We start from the raw sequence: 13,959 nt of genomic DNA, 5'->3' as shown, positions 1-13,959 counted from the left end.
GGGAGGGAGGGAGGAAAGAATTTGAATATTAAGTATATTGGCAAATACTTAATGAGAACAGAAAAGAGTTATTTATTTCTCAGCTGTGCATGGCACTTTTACAAAAACAGGTCATCCATTAGGGTATAAGAACCTCACAAATAGAGAAAAGTAAAATTAAATGCAGCCTTTACTGACCACAATGCAAGAAAACTTATGTTCAGAAAAGAGTAGTTAAAGAAAGAAATAAAAAGCCAGCCAGAAACCAAAATAGAAATTCTGAAAATCAAAGAATGTATTAACACTCCTGGAGTCAGAAGGACCTGAGTTCAAATCTGGACTCAGACACTTGACACACCTATTAGCTGTGTGACCTTGGGCAAGTCACTTAACCCCAATTGCCCTGCCTTCCCTCCAAAAAGAAAAAAAATATTAAATTAACAAAACTTAAAGCTTTAAAAATATATGAATATATAAGTCTTTCTATGTTTTTCTAAAATCAACCAGCTCATCATTTCTTACAGCTGTGTAGTATTCCATCATGATCATGTACCACAATTTGCTCAGTCACACCCCAGCTGATGGCCATCCCCTCAATTTCCAGCTCTTTGCCACCACAAAGAGAGCTCCTAGAAATATTTTACAAAATATAAGTCTTTTTCCCTCATTATCTTGGGAAGCAGACCTAATATTGGTATTGCTGGGTCAAAGCATATACAAAATTTTATAATTCTTTGGGCATAATTCCAGATTCCTCTCCAAAATGGTTGGATTAGTTCACAGTTCCACCAACAGTATATTAATGTCCCAATTTTTCTACTTTTCCTCCAACATTTGTCATTTTCCCCTTCTGTTATTCTAGCCAGTCTAATAGATATGAAAAATATCTCAAAGTTGTTTTAATTTGCATTTATCTAATCAATAATGATTTAGAACATTTTTTCACCTATATATTTTTTTGATTTCTTCATTGAAAAACTGCCTGTTCATATCCTTTGACAATTTGTCAATTGGGTAATGACTATATTCTTATAAATCTGGCAGAGTTCTCTATATAAATATGAGAACTTCATCCTAGAAACTGTATATAAAATTTCCCCCCAATTTTCTGTTTTCCTTCTGATACTGGCTACATTGGTTTACATTTTTTTTTCCTTTTGGAGGGCAGTTGGGGTTAAGTGACTTGCTCGATGTCACGCGGCTAGTTTTTTTGTGTTAAGTGTCTGAGGCCAGAACCGAACTCAGGTCCTCCTGACTCCAGGGCCGGTGCTTTACTCACTGTGCCACCTAGCCGCCCCTACATTGGTTTAATTTGTACAAAACCTTTCTAATTTAATGTAATCAGAATTATCCATTTTCCATCTCACGATGGTCTCTCTCTTGTTTATTCACAAATTCTTTTCCTTTCCATAAGTCTGAGGCGTAAGGTGTTCCATGTTCTTTAGATAAACTCTCTCTCTTACGATATCTAGCTCATGTATCTATTTTAACTTTCTCTTGGTAAATGGTATAAATATGGTATCAGCTTTATTGGCATATAATTCAGCAAAACTATAGGCTTATAATTTCACTTCTTTACTTTTTGATGCTGATAGTTTAGTTTTCTCTTTCATTTAAAAAAAGGAAAGTAGTTTATTTTTCATCTATTGATATTTTTCCTCCAGCATGGGATCATACATATCAAAGGGCTGTCTTCAGAGGCTTTCTGTCCCAACACTCTCATTTATACAGATGAGGAAACTGAGGGCCAGAGGGGTTAAGTGACTTTATTGGATCATATAGTTAGCGTTCTTTTCTTTCTTTTTTTTTTCTTTAAACAATCAGGGTTAAGTAACTTGCTCAAGGTTACACGGCCAGTTATTTCTGGGTATGGTGCTGAGTGTCTGAGCCCGGGATTCGATCTCCAGGTCGTCCCAACACTGGAGCCGGTACTCTTACTCACTGAGCCACCTGGCCGCCCCTAAGCAATTGGGGTTAAGTAACTTGCTCAAGGTTACAAGGCCAGGTGTTTCTGGGTGGGTGCTAAGTGTCTGAGCCCGGGATTCGATCTCCAGGTCTTCTCAACACTGGAGCCGGTGCTCTTACTTGCTGTGCTACCTGGCCACCCCATAGTTAGCGTTCTAAGGGACCTCAGAGGCTATCTGTCTCAACACCCTCAGGTTTATTTATTTATTTATTTTACCCTCTGTTTTACGGATGAGGGAACTAAGGCCCAGAAAGGTAAATGGACTTGTCTAAGCTCATACTGGCAGTAAATTGATTTGAACTTAAGTCTTCTGTCTCCAAAGTGCTCTTTCCAAGTGGTGCCTCTAGAGCAGGATTTTTTTTTTTGGAGGCAATCAGGGTTAAGTGACTTGTCCAAAGTCACACAGCCAATACGTGTCAAGTGCCTAGGGTCATATTTGAACTCAGGTCCTCCTGACTCTAGGGCTCTATCCACTGCTCCCCATAGTGGCCCCTAGAGCAGGGGTTTTTGACCTGGGGTCTGTGAACTTGGCTTTAAAAAATATTGTGATGACTGTATTTCAATATAATTGGTTTCTTATATAATCCTGTGTATTTTATTTTAAGCACTTAAAAACATGATTCTGAGAAGGGGTATCAGCATACTGGAGGGCTCCATGATACAAAATAAGTTAAGAATTCCTGCTTTAGAGCAAGAAGGGGCCTTGAAGGGACTCTCTTCTAACTCCCTCATTTTACAGATAGGGAAACTGAGGCCCAGATGAGTTAAGTGGCATCTAGAGTCACAATGATAGTATCTAAGCAAGGTGAGATTTGAACCCAGGTCCTACTGACCCAAGCTCCCTGTTCACTCTGCTACACTTCCTTGATGTTCCTTCAGTGCTTTGATGTTTCCATGGTCATGGCAATATGGGCCCTCTCTCCACCAGTGCAAATTGATACCCGTCCAACCATTTTCACACTGTACTTCTGGTCCCTGTCCTAGAACACAGGGCCTCTAGAACTAGGGTCCTACGTAGAACCATGAGATCTGAGTTTTGTAGCTGGAAGGGACATCTCAGATGCCATCTAGTTCACTCCTCCCCCTCATTTTACATATGGGGAAACTGAGACCCAGGAAGGCGAGGCCCAGACCTTGACCCAGGTCACCCAGGTAATACATGGCAAAGTAGGAGATCTGAACTCAGATCCTCCAAGTTAATGTTGTTTCCAGGCCTCTTGAGAGCATCCCTTCAGGGAGGCCTCCCTTCAGGCTGTCTAGCCCTTGGATAGCACCAGACCGGCACTCAAGCTGTCTTAGACTCTCCAGACAAGGCCAGCGTATTTTCCCTTTTATGCACACACTTGCCTTTGAAGCTGTTTTTGTTTGAATAAATTAGCCTTGGTAACGTGCTTGTCCGCTTCCCCTCATTGTCTGTCTTCCCTGGGTCATCTGTATTTGTGCTTTGGAGGGTGGATGGAAGACCTAAAGAGAGAAACTGAGGTTGGATGTACAGAAAAACTTTCTAAAAAATGGAACTATCCCAGAGTGGTACGAAAGCTGCCTCAGGACCTATGAATTATCACCTTTCTCCTCCAATAAACTTCAGTGGCTCCCTATTACTGCTGGGATCAAATTCGAGCTCCCCTGTTTGGCATGTAGAGCCCTTCCCCTCTTTCCTGTCTTCTGACACATCCATCCCCTTCCAAACTCTGCCATTCAGACATCCTCCTCCATGTCCTGCTCTTCTCCGACCCCTGGGCTTTGCACTAACTGGCCCCCATACCTAGAAGGCTCTTTTCCTCACCTCTATCTCTTAGATTCCTGACTTCCTTCAAGACTCATATCTACTAAGCTCCATCCCTCACATCATAGGGGATCTGGAAAGACAGTTGGGTCAAGGAGTCATGATTGTTGCACAGTGCTTGGCTTGGTGGAATCCCATCCATTCGTGCATCAGAGAATTTCAGAGGTGGGAGGGAAATGAGGCTCCCTCTAGTCCAACCTGTACTTGAACCAGAATCTCCTGTAGACTGTGTCCCCCAAAGGGGTCATTCAGCCTCTGCTTAAAACCTCCAGCCATGGAAGTGACCTCCCAAGAGTCCCCGCCCACATTTGCATCGCTCTAATTGTTAAGGAGTTTTTCCTGACCTCCAGACAAAATTCTAGCTTGGGCAACATTCACCCATTTCCCCTGGATCTGCCCTATGGGACTGAAGCAATCAGTCCATCAGTAAACACACCTACTGTGTGCCAGGTGCTGTGCCAAGCACTGGGGACACAAAGAAAGGCGAAAAGCAGGTCCTGCCTTCAAGGAGCTTACGTTCCGACCTGCAGAACCAGTTTTATCCCTTCCCCACAGCAATTCAAGGATTGGATGGCCAGTCATGTCCATTAGATCATAAGCTCCTCGAGGGCAAGGATGACTTCTGCCCCCTTTTCATATCCCCGGCCCTTAGCACAGGGTCTGGCACATAGTAGGTGCTTAATAAATGCTGATTGGTTGATGTCCCTCCTTAGTCTCTCTTTTCCAGGCTAACCACTCCCAACTTCCTCAATCAGTCCTAATGTGACATGGACTAAAGACCCTTCCTCATCCTACTTGCCCTCTGCGGGTCACTATTCAGATTATCAATGTCCTTCCTAAACTGTATTTCCTAGAAATGAATTCAGTGATCCAGATATGGAGTCAGGAGGACCTAAATTCGAATCCTCCTTCAAATGCTTACTATGTGACTTTGAGCAAAGTTAATTAACTTCTCTGGGCCTCAGTTTTTCATCTGTATCACCCAACAAGTATTAATTACTTGTTCATTATATTACATGCCAGGCACTGTGCTAGATGCTAGCAGAGTATGAGAACCAAGAATGAAGCCATCCCTAATTGCAGTGAGCTCACATTCTGATTAATGGAGCAAGTTACCAGGATATGTATAACCACAGACTGTTAATAAATGCAAATATATTTTTAAAATAGCTAAATGCAGGAGTTTGGGAGGGAGGGCACTAGGAGCTGGGAGTATCAGGAAAGGGTTCGTGTCGGAAGATGGGCTGGATGACTACCACAGTTGCGTCTGGTTCTAGAGCTATGATTCTTGTAGGCTGATTAGGACAGAGGGCATTAGGACTGTTGCTTAATCTCTGCCCTTTCCCGTGCTACCCAAGATCACGTTTGTCTTTTTGGCTTCTGTGGCACACCATTGACTAGTATTAAGTTTGACATCTACTCAAACCTCCAAAGCTTCTTCAGACAAACTTGTCTAACCTTACTTCCTCTCTCGTATCTGTGAAATTGAATGTTTGAGCCCAAGTGTTAGATTGTCCATTGATCCCCTATTGAATTTCATCCTATTCAATCAATCAGTAAACATTTATTAAATACTTGATAGGTGCTAGTCACTGTGCTAAGCACTAGGGATACAAAAAGAGGAAAAGCTAGTCCCTGTCCTCAAGGACCTTACAGCCTAATGGAAGGAGACAGCATGCAAACACATACTGTGTTTCCCCAATAATAAGACCTATCCCGAAAATAAGCCCTCCCCTTACTGTGTAAGGTTCCTCTAAAATAAGCCCTCCCCCGAAAATAAGCCCTATTGAGATTGCTACTGTAGTGAAGGTGATCCCCTGCGCTACACGCTACATTACGGTACCTTCTGTATGCACCGTCCCCCCCCCCGGGTGAAATGCACGCCGCGCTCTGAGCTGCATCCAATCAGAGCTGCAGCAGTGAGCGCATCATCCTGTTCTTCTCCAGTGATTTGCTTATTGAATAAAGGTACATTTTTTTGTTCACATTTACCTGTTTATTAAAATTGCTGTCAATGTTCATTAAAATAAGCCCTCTGGTGTTTTCTGTCCAAAAAAATTAATAAGACAGTGTCTTATTATCGGGGAAACACGGTATGTACAAAAGCAAGCTCCATCTGGAGTAAATAGGGGATAATTAACAAAGAGAAGGCTGGGGAATTGAGAGGTTGGGGAAGGCTTCCTATAGGAGGAGGGATTAGAGGAAGCCAAGGAGGGCAGTAGTCAGAGCAGAGGAGAGAGAGGGATCCAGGCATGAAATGCCCACAGCTGGCGAGATCTTTCTGGAGCCCAACTTGGTCTTCCAGGGTATGAGGCGAGCCCCAAGGAAGCTGAAGATTCTAAGAGGTGAGTGTGTGGAGCGGGGCCTCCTAGGCCCGGAGGACAAACCTGTGAAAAGGGGGCAGGTGGAGGATGGAGTGACAAGGTAGCAGAACAGCCCTCTGGACAGGTAGTAGAGTAAGCCTGGGAAGCAGCCGCTACTAGTGGGAAGAGCTTTGGGTTTGGAGGCAGAGGCCCAGGGGACCTACTCCGGCTCATCTACTCAGACCCTCTGTGCCTCCCTGCCAAACGCTGAGGTCTGAGGTCGAGAGATGAGCAGAGACTCCTTTGTTCTTGACTTTGCATCCCTAGTACCAAGGACAGTGGTTAGTAGTCAGTCAAGAAGCTCTTATTAAGAGTAGCCAGCATTTCTATAAGGCTCTCAGGTTTGCAAAGCACTTTCCATATTTTAGCTTATTTGATCCTCACATCAATGGGAGGCAGGTGCCACTATTGTCCCCATTGTACAGATGAGGAAGCTGAGACCCCAAAAGGTCCAGTGACTTACCCAGGGTCACACAGCCAGTAAGGGTTTAAGGCAGGACTTGAACCCAGGTCCCCATTTTACAGATGAGGAAACTGAGGTTCTGAGATGGCCATGTACGTGGTTACACAGGTAGTTGGCATCAGAGCCAGAATTCGAACCTAGGCCCTCAAACTCAGGTGCTCTTTTCGGGAGGCTGCTATGAGAGGTTGCTGATGAGCTAGTATTGACCCTCCCCTTTCTTCCTCCCCTCCCCCTCGGCTTCCTTTAGCCAGAGCTGCTGGACATGTACACTGTGAACCTGCACCGCATTGAGAAGGACGTCCAGAGGTGTGACCGGAATTACTGGTACTTCACCCCTGCCAACCTGGAGAAGCTTCGCAACATCATGTGCAGGTGAGCCCTCTGCCTCCCAGGCTGTGGAGAGATGCCCACTCACTTGGGAGCTCTCCCATTGCAGTGGGTGGCTCTGGGGCCAGCCAGGTGGAAATGCATTTTTTTCATTTCATTTCAATAAGCATTTATTAAGTGCCTACTGTGTGCCAAGCTCTGGGGATACAAAAGGAGACAAAAGACAGTCCCTGCCCTCAGGGAGCTCACAGTCTAACGGAAAAGACAACACGCAAACACATATATATCTAAAGCAGACTGCATATAGGAAATTGTCGCTTGTCCTTCATTCTCGAAGTAGACCATGACATGAGAAAATTGATGCCGTGACACATAAGGAAATCGGGTTTAAGTGAGGCAGGGCTGTGCGAAGTCATCAGCCTCACTTTTTTCCTCCAGAGCCATCTGGGTCCAGTGGCCAGAGACAGATCAGGACAGGTCCCTGAACAGGAAATAATTAACAGAGGGAAAGCCCTGGAGCTGAGGGGTTAGGGGAGGCTCCCTATAGAAGATGGGATTTTTGCTGGGTCTTAAAAGAACAAAGGGAGGTCTAGTCAGAGAGGAGGAAGGAGAGCGTCCCAGGCACGGAGGACAGCCAGAGCACTGTCAGCCTGACTTAGGTATTGCCAAAGGCTGTCATGGAGCCTGTGGAGGGTCAGAACCAGGAGGCGGTTTCTCATCTCCTTCTTCTGCACTTACTTGTTATCTGACCATTTTCTTGTTGCTGTTCAATTGTTTTCATGACCCCATGTGGGGTTTTTTCTTGGCAAACATACTGGAGTGATTTGCCATTTTCTTCTCTAGCCCATTTTACAGATGAGGAAACTGAGGCAAACAGTAAAATGACTTGTCAGGGACACATAGCTAGTAATTGTCTGAGTCCAGATTGAACTCCAGGCCCGGTGCTCTAACCACTATGCGACCTGTCTGACCATAAGCAAGACATATGATTTCTCTGAACGTCATTTCCCCAATCTGTGAAGCAGTGATGTTATTAGTTTTACTACCACTAGGGCTACTAGGTGGCGCAGTGGAGGGGGAGGGAGAGAGAGAGGGAGAGAGAGAGAGAGAGAGAGAGAGAGAGAGAGAGAGAGAGAGAGACAGAGAGAGACAGAGAGACAGAGAGAGAGAGAGAGAGAGAGAGAGAGAGGGAGAGCCAGACTTGAAATCAGCCTCAAGATACTTACTAGCTGTGTGACCATGGGCAAGTCACCTGCTTTCTGCCTCAGTTTCCTCATCTGTAAAATGGGGTTAATAGTAGCATCTCCCTATTATGAGGATAAAATGAGATCATATTTATAAAGTGTTTTGCAAATCTTAAAGCATTATAGAAATGCTATTATGGTTGTTGTTATCTTAAAAATTGCCTGTGACTCAGGCCTCATATTACAATGGAAAGAATTTTTTATTTGAAATCAGAGGACCTCAGTTCAAATCCCAACTCTGCCAGTTATGTGGGTTTGGTAAGTTCTTGGACCTCATCTGTAAAATGAGAGTTGAAATATATTCGGCTACAATAAAATAAATGATAACGTCACCAAGAGGTCAGTTTCTGACGGATCATCATGAACCATCTCATTCCTGGGGAACATATCAAGAAGCTTGTCTTCTACCTCTCAGAAGAGAGGTGGGGGCTACAGGTACAGAATGCGGTATACACTGCCTGAGCAGAGTTGCTGTGTGGATCTGTTGCTTAAGTGTTTTTTCTTTGTTACAAGGGTTTGAGGAGATAGTTAGGGGTCAATGAGTGTGAATGAAAAGGGAAGGCAACTGTAAAACTTAAAAAAAAAAAAATCCAGAAGACAAAGGAGGAAGTGTGGCTTGATGGCATCCCAAGGCACTTCCAGCTCTAAGGTCCTGATGCGATCTTAGGACTATCCAGGCTCTCCCTCTCTGATCCCTCATCTAAACCCCTTCCAAACTGATATCTTTCAGTGGTTTGATTGTTACTGATTTATCAATTGCTACATAAAATCCAACCCTTCCCAGTGAATCATCCCTTGTAATCAATCAGCTAGCATTTATTAAGTGCCACTGGGCTAAGCTTATAACAAAGGATAAAAAAAAAGAATGAAAAAGGACAAAGAACACTAAGAAATAAATAAAGATATTAATTTTTCACAAATAATTTTTATTTAAAGTTTTTATTTATTTGTCTTTATATTTATTTTATTCATTTAATTTAAAATTTTAATTTACTTGAAATAAATTTAAATAATTTTTCATAAAGAAAAATGTATTCAGGACCTAACATTTTTGGAATCCTGAAGTTGTTAACTGGTCATCAGAACACAGTGAAATAAAGGCCCCCTTAATTCTCTTGACAAGCTTCTTGCCCCCCTTGGGGTACTCCCCCCTATGCTGGGATCCCCTGGATGAGGTAAGGCACTTTCTCCATCTGCATCCTATGCCTATTAGGGCTTCATTATTCCTGAACTTAGCAAAACCTCCGTGAACCCTCTGATAGAATGTCTTCTCCTTTCTCTTCCTGGCATTGTGATCTCCTTTGTTTTCTTCTCAGTTACATCTGGCAGCACATTGAGATTGGTTACGTGCAGGGCATGTGTGACCTCTTGGCCCCATTGTTGGTCATCCTGGACGATGGTGAGTGATGCCAGGCTCCCGTGATTTCCTCTGCTCTTTCATCTGGGCAGTGAGATAAGTCTGACAATTTCAATCTTACCCACCTGCCCCGTCCCAACCTGTGACCAATGAGTTGCTCTGCGAGGAGCCATGTGAAGCCTGCCAAACTTCATCCTAAACAGGTCATACCATATTAACCCCATTTCCTTTCTGCTTTCTTTTGGTTTTAGACTGGATTACTAGACTAGTCTACTGTAGTAGTAGATAAAATTTACCTTGGAGTTAGCAAGATATTTGGCAAAGAGTTTTGTACTGTTGTTATAGATATGATAGAAAGATGTGAGCTTGAAATAGGACAGGCAGTTGGATTTCACATTGGGTGAATGGCTGGATCCAAAGAGTTATCATTAAATGTCTTGATAGTGACTTGGGAAGAGGTCTCTAGTGGAGTGCCCTAGGGATCTGTGTTTTTGTTATTGTTATTCAGTTATTTATCCTTGGGCAGCTCAGGACTTTTTATTAGTATCTTAGATAAAACTGGCTTGATGGGTGATCAGATTTTATAGGGGGATCACTAATATGTCACATGATAATCAGTATCAAAAAAGATGCTGACAGATTAGAACATTAGTTCAAATATATGAAGGTGAAATTTAATAGGTATAAGTGTTAAGTCTTACACTTAGGTTCTAAAAATCACCTTCATAATTATAAGGTATAGGAGGCATGGCTAATATATGGTTAGTTTGAAGAAGATCTGGGGGTATTAGTAGTCTGCATGCTCAAGATGAGACAATGGAATGAGATAGTAGGGGGGAAAAGCCAATCCAACTTTGGGGTGCATTGAGAGAGAGTGGGCATCCCTGACCAGGGAGATGACCATCCCACCGTCCTCTGCTCTGGACAGACATTGTCTGCAGTGTTGTGTTCGGTTCTGGGCATCATAGTTTAGGAGGGACATCAATAAACTGGAAATTGTATCCTGAGAGCGAAGAGAATTGAGATCTTCTCCTATGAGGGTTAGTTGAAAGACTAATAGTCTGGAGAAGAGAAATGGAGGGGAACATGAGAGCTGTCTTCAAGTATATCTGAAGGGATCCTCCTTGTTCTGCCTGGCTCCAGAGGGCTCCAGAGAGACCAGTTTAGGCTTGATATAATGGAAAATTTGCTAACAATAAGAGTTATCCCCAAGGGAAATGGGTTGCTCCATAAGGTAGTGAGTTCCCTATCACTGGAGGTCTCCAAGAAGAGGCAGGAGGACTGCCTGACAAGGAAGTCGTAGAAGGAATTCTTGTTGACATCTTGATTAGATGACTTGGCATCTGAGATCCCTTCCAGCCCAGAGATTCTGAGATTTTAGCTTTATCTTCTCTGAGGGTTGCAGGAAGATGAGCCCCATCCTTAGAAGGAGAATGGTGGGGATTTGGTGTCCAAGGACCTGGATTCCAGACAGCTTTGTGATCTTGGGCAAGTCCCTTCCCCTTCCCTGGCCTCTGTAAAATTCAGGAGTTCAGAGGATCAGAGCTTTAGACCCTGAAGGGTCTTTCAAGATCATGAAACCTGAGCTTCATGACTTGTCCAAGGTCACAGAGTTGAGAAGCGATAGAGCAGGAATGTACAGGCTGGGCCTTGGACTGCACTCTCCTGGATGGATGGGTGGGATGAGCATTTATTAAGCACCTACTTTGTTCTGGGCACTGTGCCAGACACTTCACAAATGCCTCATTTGATCTTCACAGGACCCTGAGAGGTGGGTGGTATTATTACCCCCACTTTTATAGTTGAGGAAGCTGAGGGAGACAGAGGTGAAATGACCTACCCGGGGTCACACAGCCAATAAATGGCTGGATTTGAACTTAGGTCTTCATGACTGAAGGATGGGTGCTCTGTGCACCGTGATGCCCCCAGCTGTCATACTGGATGAGCTGACCCCCTGGGATCTCTCCCATCTCTGCAGCTTCCCCTGCCCCAGGGTCTTCAGGACTCCCAGGATGTTGTCTGACCTGTTCTTTTCTCTGTGGCATCCCCAGAGGCCCTTGCTTTCAGCTGCTTCACGGAACTCATGAAACGGATGAACCAGAACTTCCCCCATGGAGGAGCCATGGACACACACTTTGCTAACATGAGGTCCCTCATCCAGGTAAGGCCCAGGGACGCCAGAAGATGTGGAGAAGAGGAAGCAGAGCCATGGGAGGGCGCCCAGGACGCTCACCAGTAGGGGCTGGCCCCTTTCACTTCACCAAATGCTTGTTGACTGGCTGACTATCAGATAGTAATTGGCAGAAGCAGGATTGGAACTCGGGACTTCTGACTCCAAGCCCAGTCTCCTTTTTCACAGAACCAGGCCACCACCCTCTTTTTGACTTTTGGGACTTCAGCGCTTAGCACAGGTGCCGGCACAGACCAGGTGCCCAATAAATGCCTCTTAATCCGAATTCCTGCTTCTGGGGCCGGCCCCTTCTCTGCCACTCCAAGCTGTCTCTGAACTAAGTTGTTAAAATAACACAATCTCATGTTTCTACAGCACTTTGAGGTGTTCAAGGTCCCTTTCCCCCATAATACTCTTTGAGGTTGGCAGTCCAGAAATTATTATACCTGTTTTACTGATGTAGAAAACAAAGTCATAGAGAGAGGAATTAATTTTCTCATAGAACAATCCCATTCGTTAACATTTCTGGAGAGGAGAAGACTGAAGGCAAAGAGTGACTTGTCTTCATCTATTTCAAGGGCTGTCAGTTTAAAAAGCATCAGCCTTGTTTTCTTGTTGTTGAGTCCTGTCTATGACCCCATTTGGGGTTTCCTTAGGAAAAAAAATACTGTAGTGCTTTGCCATTTCCTTCTCTGGTTCATTTTACAGATGAGGAAACTGAGGCAGACAGGGTAAAGTGACTTGCCCAGGGTCACACAGCTAGTGTCCGAGGCTGGATACATTTTTTCCTTCTCCTTTTTCTTGATAATCTGACTCTTGGGGGAGACTGCCCAGTGATAGGCTCGTGGGGTCAGTGGGCGACCCTCCGTTCTGGTGCAGTGCTGACGTCACTCTTCTCTTGGGCAGATTTTGGACTCGGAGCTTTTCGAGCTCATGCACCAGAATGGCGATTACACACATTTCTACTTCTGCTACCGCTGGTTCCTCCTGGATTTTAAGAGAGGTATGAGCCTGGGGAGGGGTTGACTACCATGTTGTACTGGAGGCAGAACCATCCAATGAGAGGAAGCGACCATGGTAATAGAACTCAGAGGAGGCCTTTGGAGCCCACATAACATCGTCTCCATTTTGCTGAGAGGAAACTGAGGCTTAGTGGAGTTAGGTGAGTGACCCAAGGTCACACAGCTTGTAGAAGCAGAATTGGGATTCAAACCCAGGACCTCTGACTCCAATTCCAGTTCTTTCTCCTACACAAGGGTATCCCTAGAAGTGACCAAAGTGTGAGTCATGAAGAATATCAGACATTTCTAGAATACGTTAAGGTTTTCCAAAACATTTTATATAATAATAACGTTTGAGCCTCACAAGAACCCAGTAAAGTAGGCATTATTATTATTTTCATTTTTATAGCTGGGGAGACTGAGGTATGAGTGACCTGATGTTGGGGGATCTGGACATTCTGAGAACCTGGTATTGCTGATGCTGGGCCCCAGGCCGCAGTGCTGCTGGGTACCCATCCGTTGAATGGCACAAATGATGAGCCAGGGATTGAGCTGAGTTTTCTGAAAGGCTGTTGAGTGAGGGGCACTGGGGCAGTTCTGAACAGAGGGCCTGCTGCCTCTAACCCTCCCTGAAGCTGTGCTCTGGTCTTTCCACAGAACTAGTCTACGATGACGTCTTCTCGGTCTGGGAAACCATTTGGGCTGCCAAGCACGTCTCTTCCTCCCACTATGTCCTCTTCATCGCCCTCGCCTTGGTGGAGGTATACCGAGACATCATCCTGGAAAACAACATGGATTTCACAGACATCATCAAGTTCTTTAATGGTATCACAATGGCCGAGTCCTGCTGGGGCTGCCAGGGGAGAAGAGAAGGAGGGGAGGTTATAGGGTGTCCAGAAGGAAAATGGTGCCTTGGCTTAAGCCAGCTTCTGTTTAGGGCTGACTCGGTGGGGAGAGGAGGAGGAATGTTTGTCGGACTGAATTCTGTTCACTTTAAATTCTGTTTATTTCCAAAAATGGAGTGGCGAGATAACTTCCACTGCCCACTCATAAGAGTGGGCCCCTGCCTGCTGACCTTCCCTGTTCTGAGGCCCCTCCCAGCTCTGACATCCCCTGTTCTAAGGGCCCTCCCAACCTTGACATTCTCTGTTCTGAGGCTCCTCCCAACCTTGACATTCTCTGTTCTGAGGCTCCTCCCAGCCCTGATATCCCCTGTTCTAAGGCCACTCCCAGCTCTGACATCCCCTGTTCTAAGGCCCTCCCAGCTCTGACATCCCCTGCTCTGAGGTCCCTCCCAGCTCTG

General features: G+C 44.9%; 1 protein-coding gene across 2 annotated transcripts in view; it reads left to right on the top strand.

The window, feature by feature from the left end:
- SGSM1 (small G protein signaling modulator 1) overlaps positions 1 to 13,959 on the top strand; it is a 109,313-nt gene that overhangs the window by 87,000 nt on the left and 8,354 nt on the right. For both annotated transcript variants that reach the window (XM_069081907.1, XM_069081908.1), the window contains 5 exons: positions 6,805 to 6,929; positions 9,445 to 9,527; positions 11,537 to 11,646; positions 12,562 to 12,658; positions 13,314 to 13,481. In XM_069081907.1, coding sequence (XP_068938008.1) covers positions 6,805 to 6,929; positions 9,445 to 9,527; positions 11,537 to 11,646; positions 12,562 to 12,658; positions 13,314 to 13,481 — 583 coding nt within the window. The remainder of the gene's footprint in view (positions 1 to 6,804; positions 6,930 to 9,444; positions 9,528 to 11,536; positions 11,647 to 12,561; positions 12,659 to 13,313; positions 13,482 to 13,959) is intronic.

The sequence above is a fragment of the Petaurus breviceps genome, unplaced genomic scaffold (assembly GCF_028583685.1).
Source record: "Petaurus breviceps papuanus isolate PSGF00001 unplaced genomic scaffold, PetGlider_PUasm1.0 99, whole genome shotgun sequence".
In the NCBI taxonomy this organism is placed as follows: Eukaryota; Metazoa; Chordata; class Mammalia; order Diprotodontia; family Petauridae; genus Petaurus; species Petaurus breviceps.
Note: the sequence above shows the minus strand (reverse complement) of the source record. Positions and strands in the feature narration are given on the sequence as shown.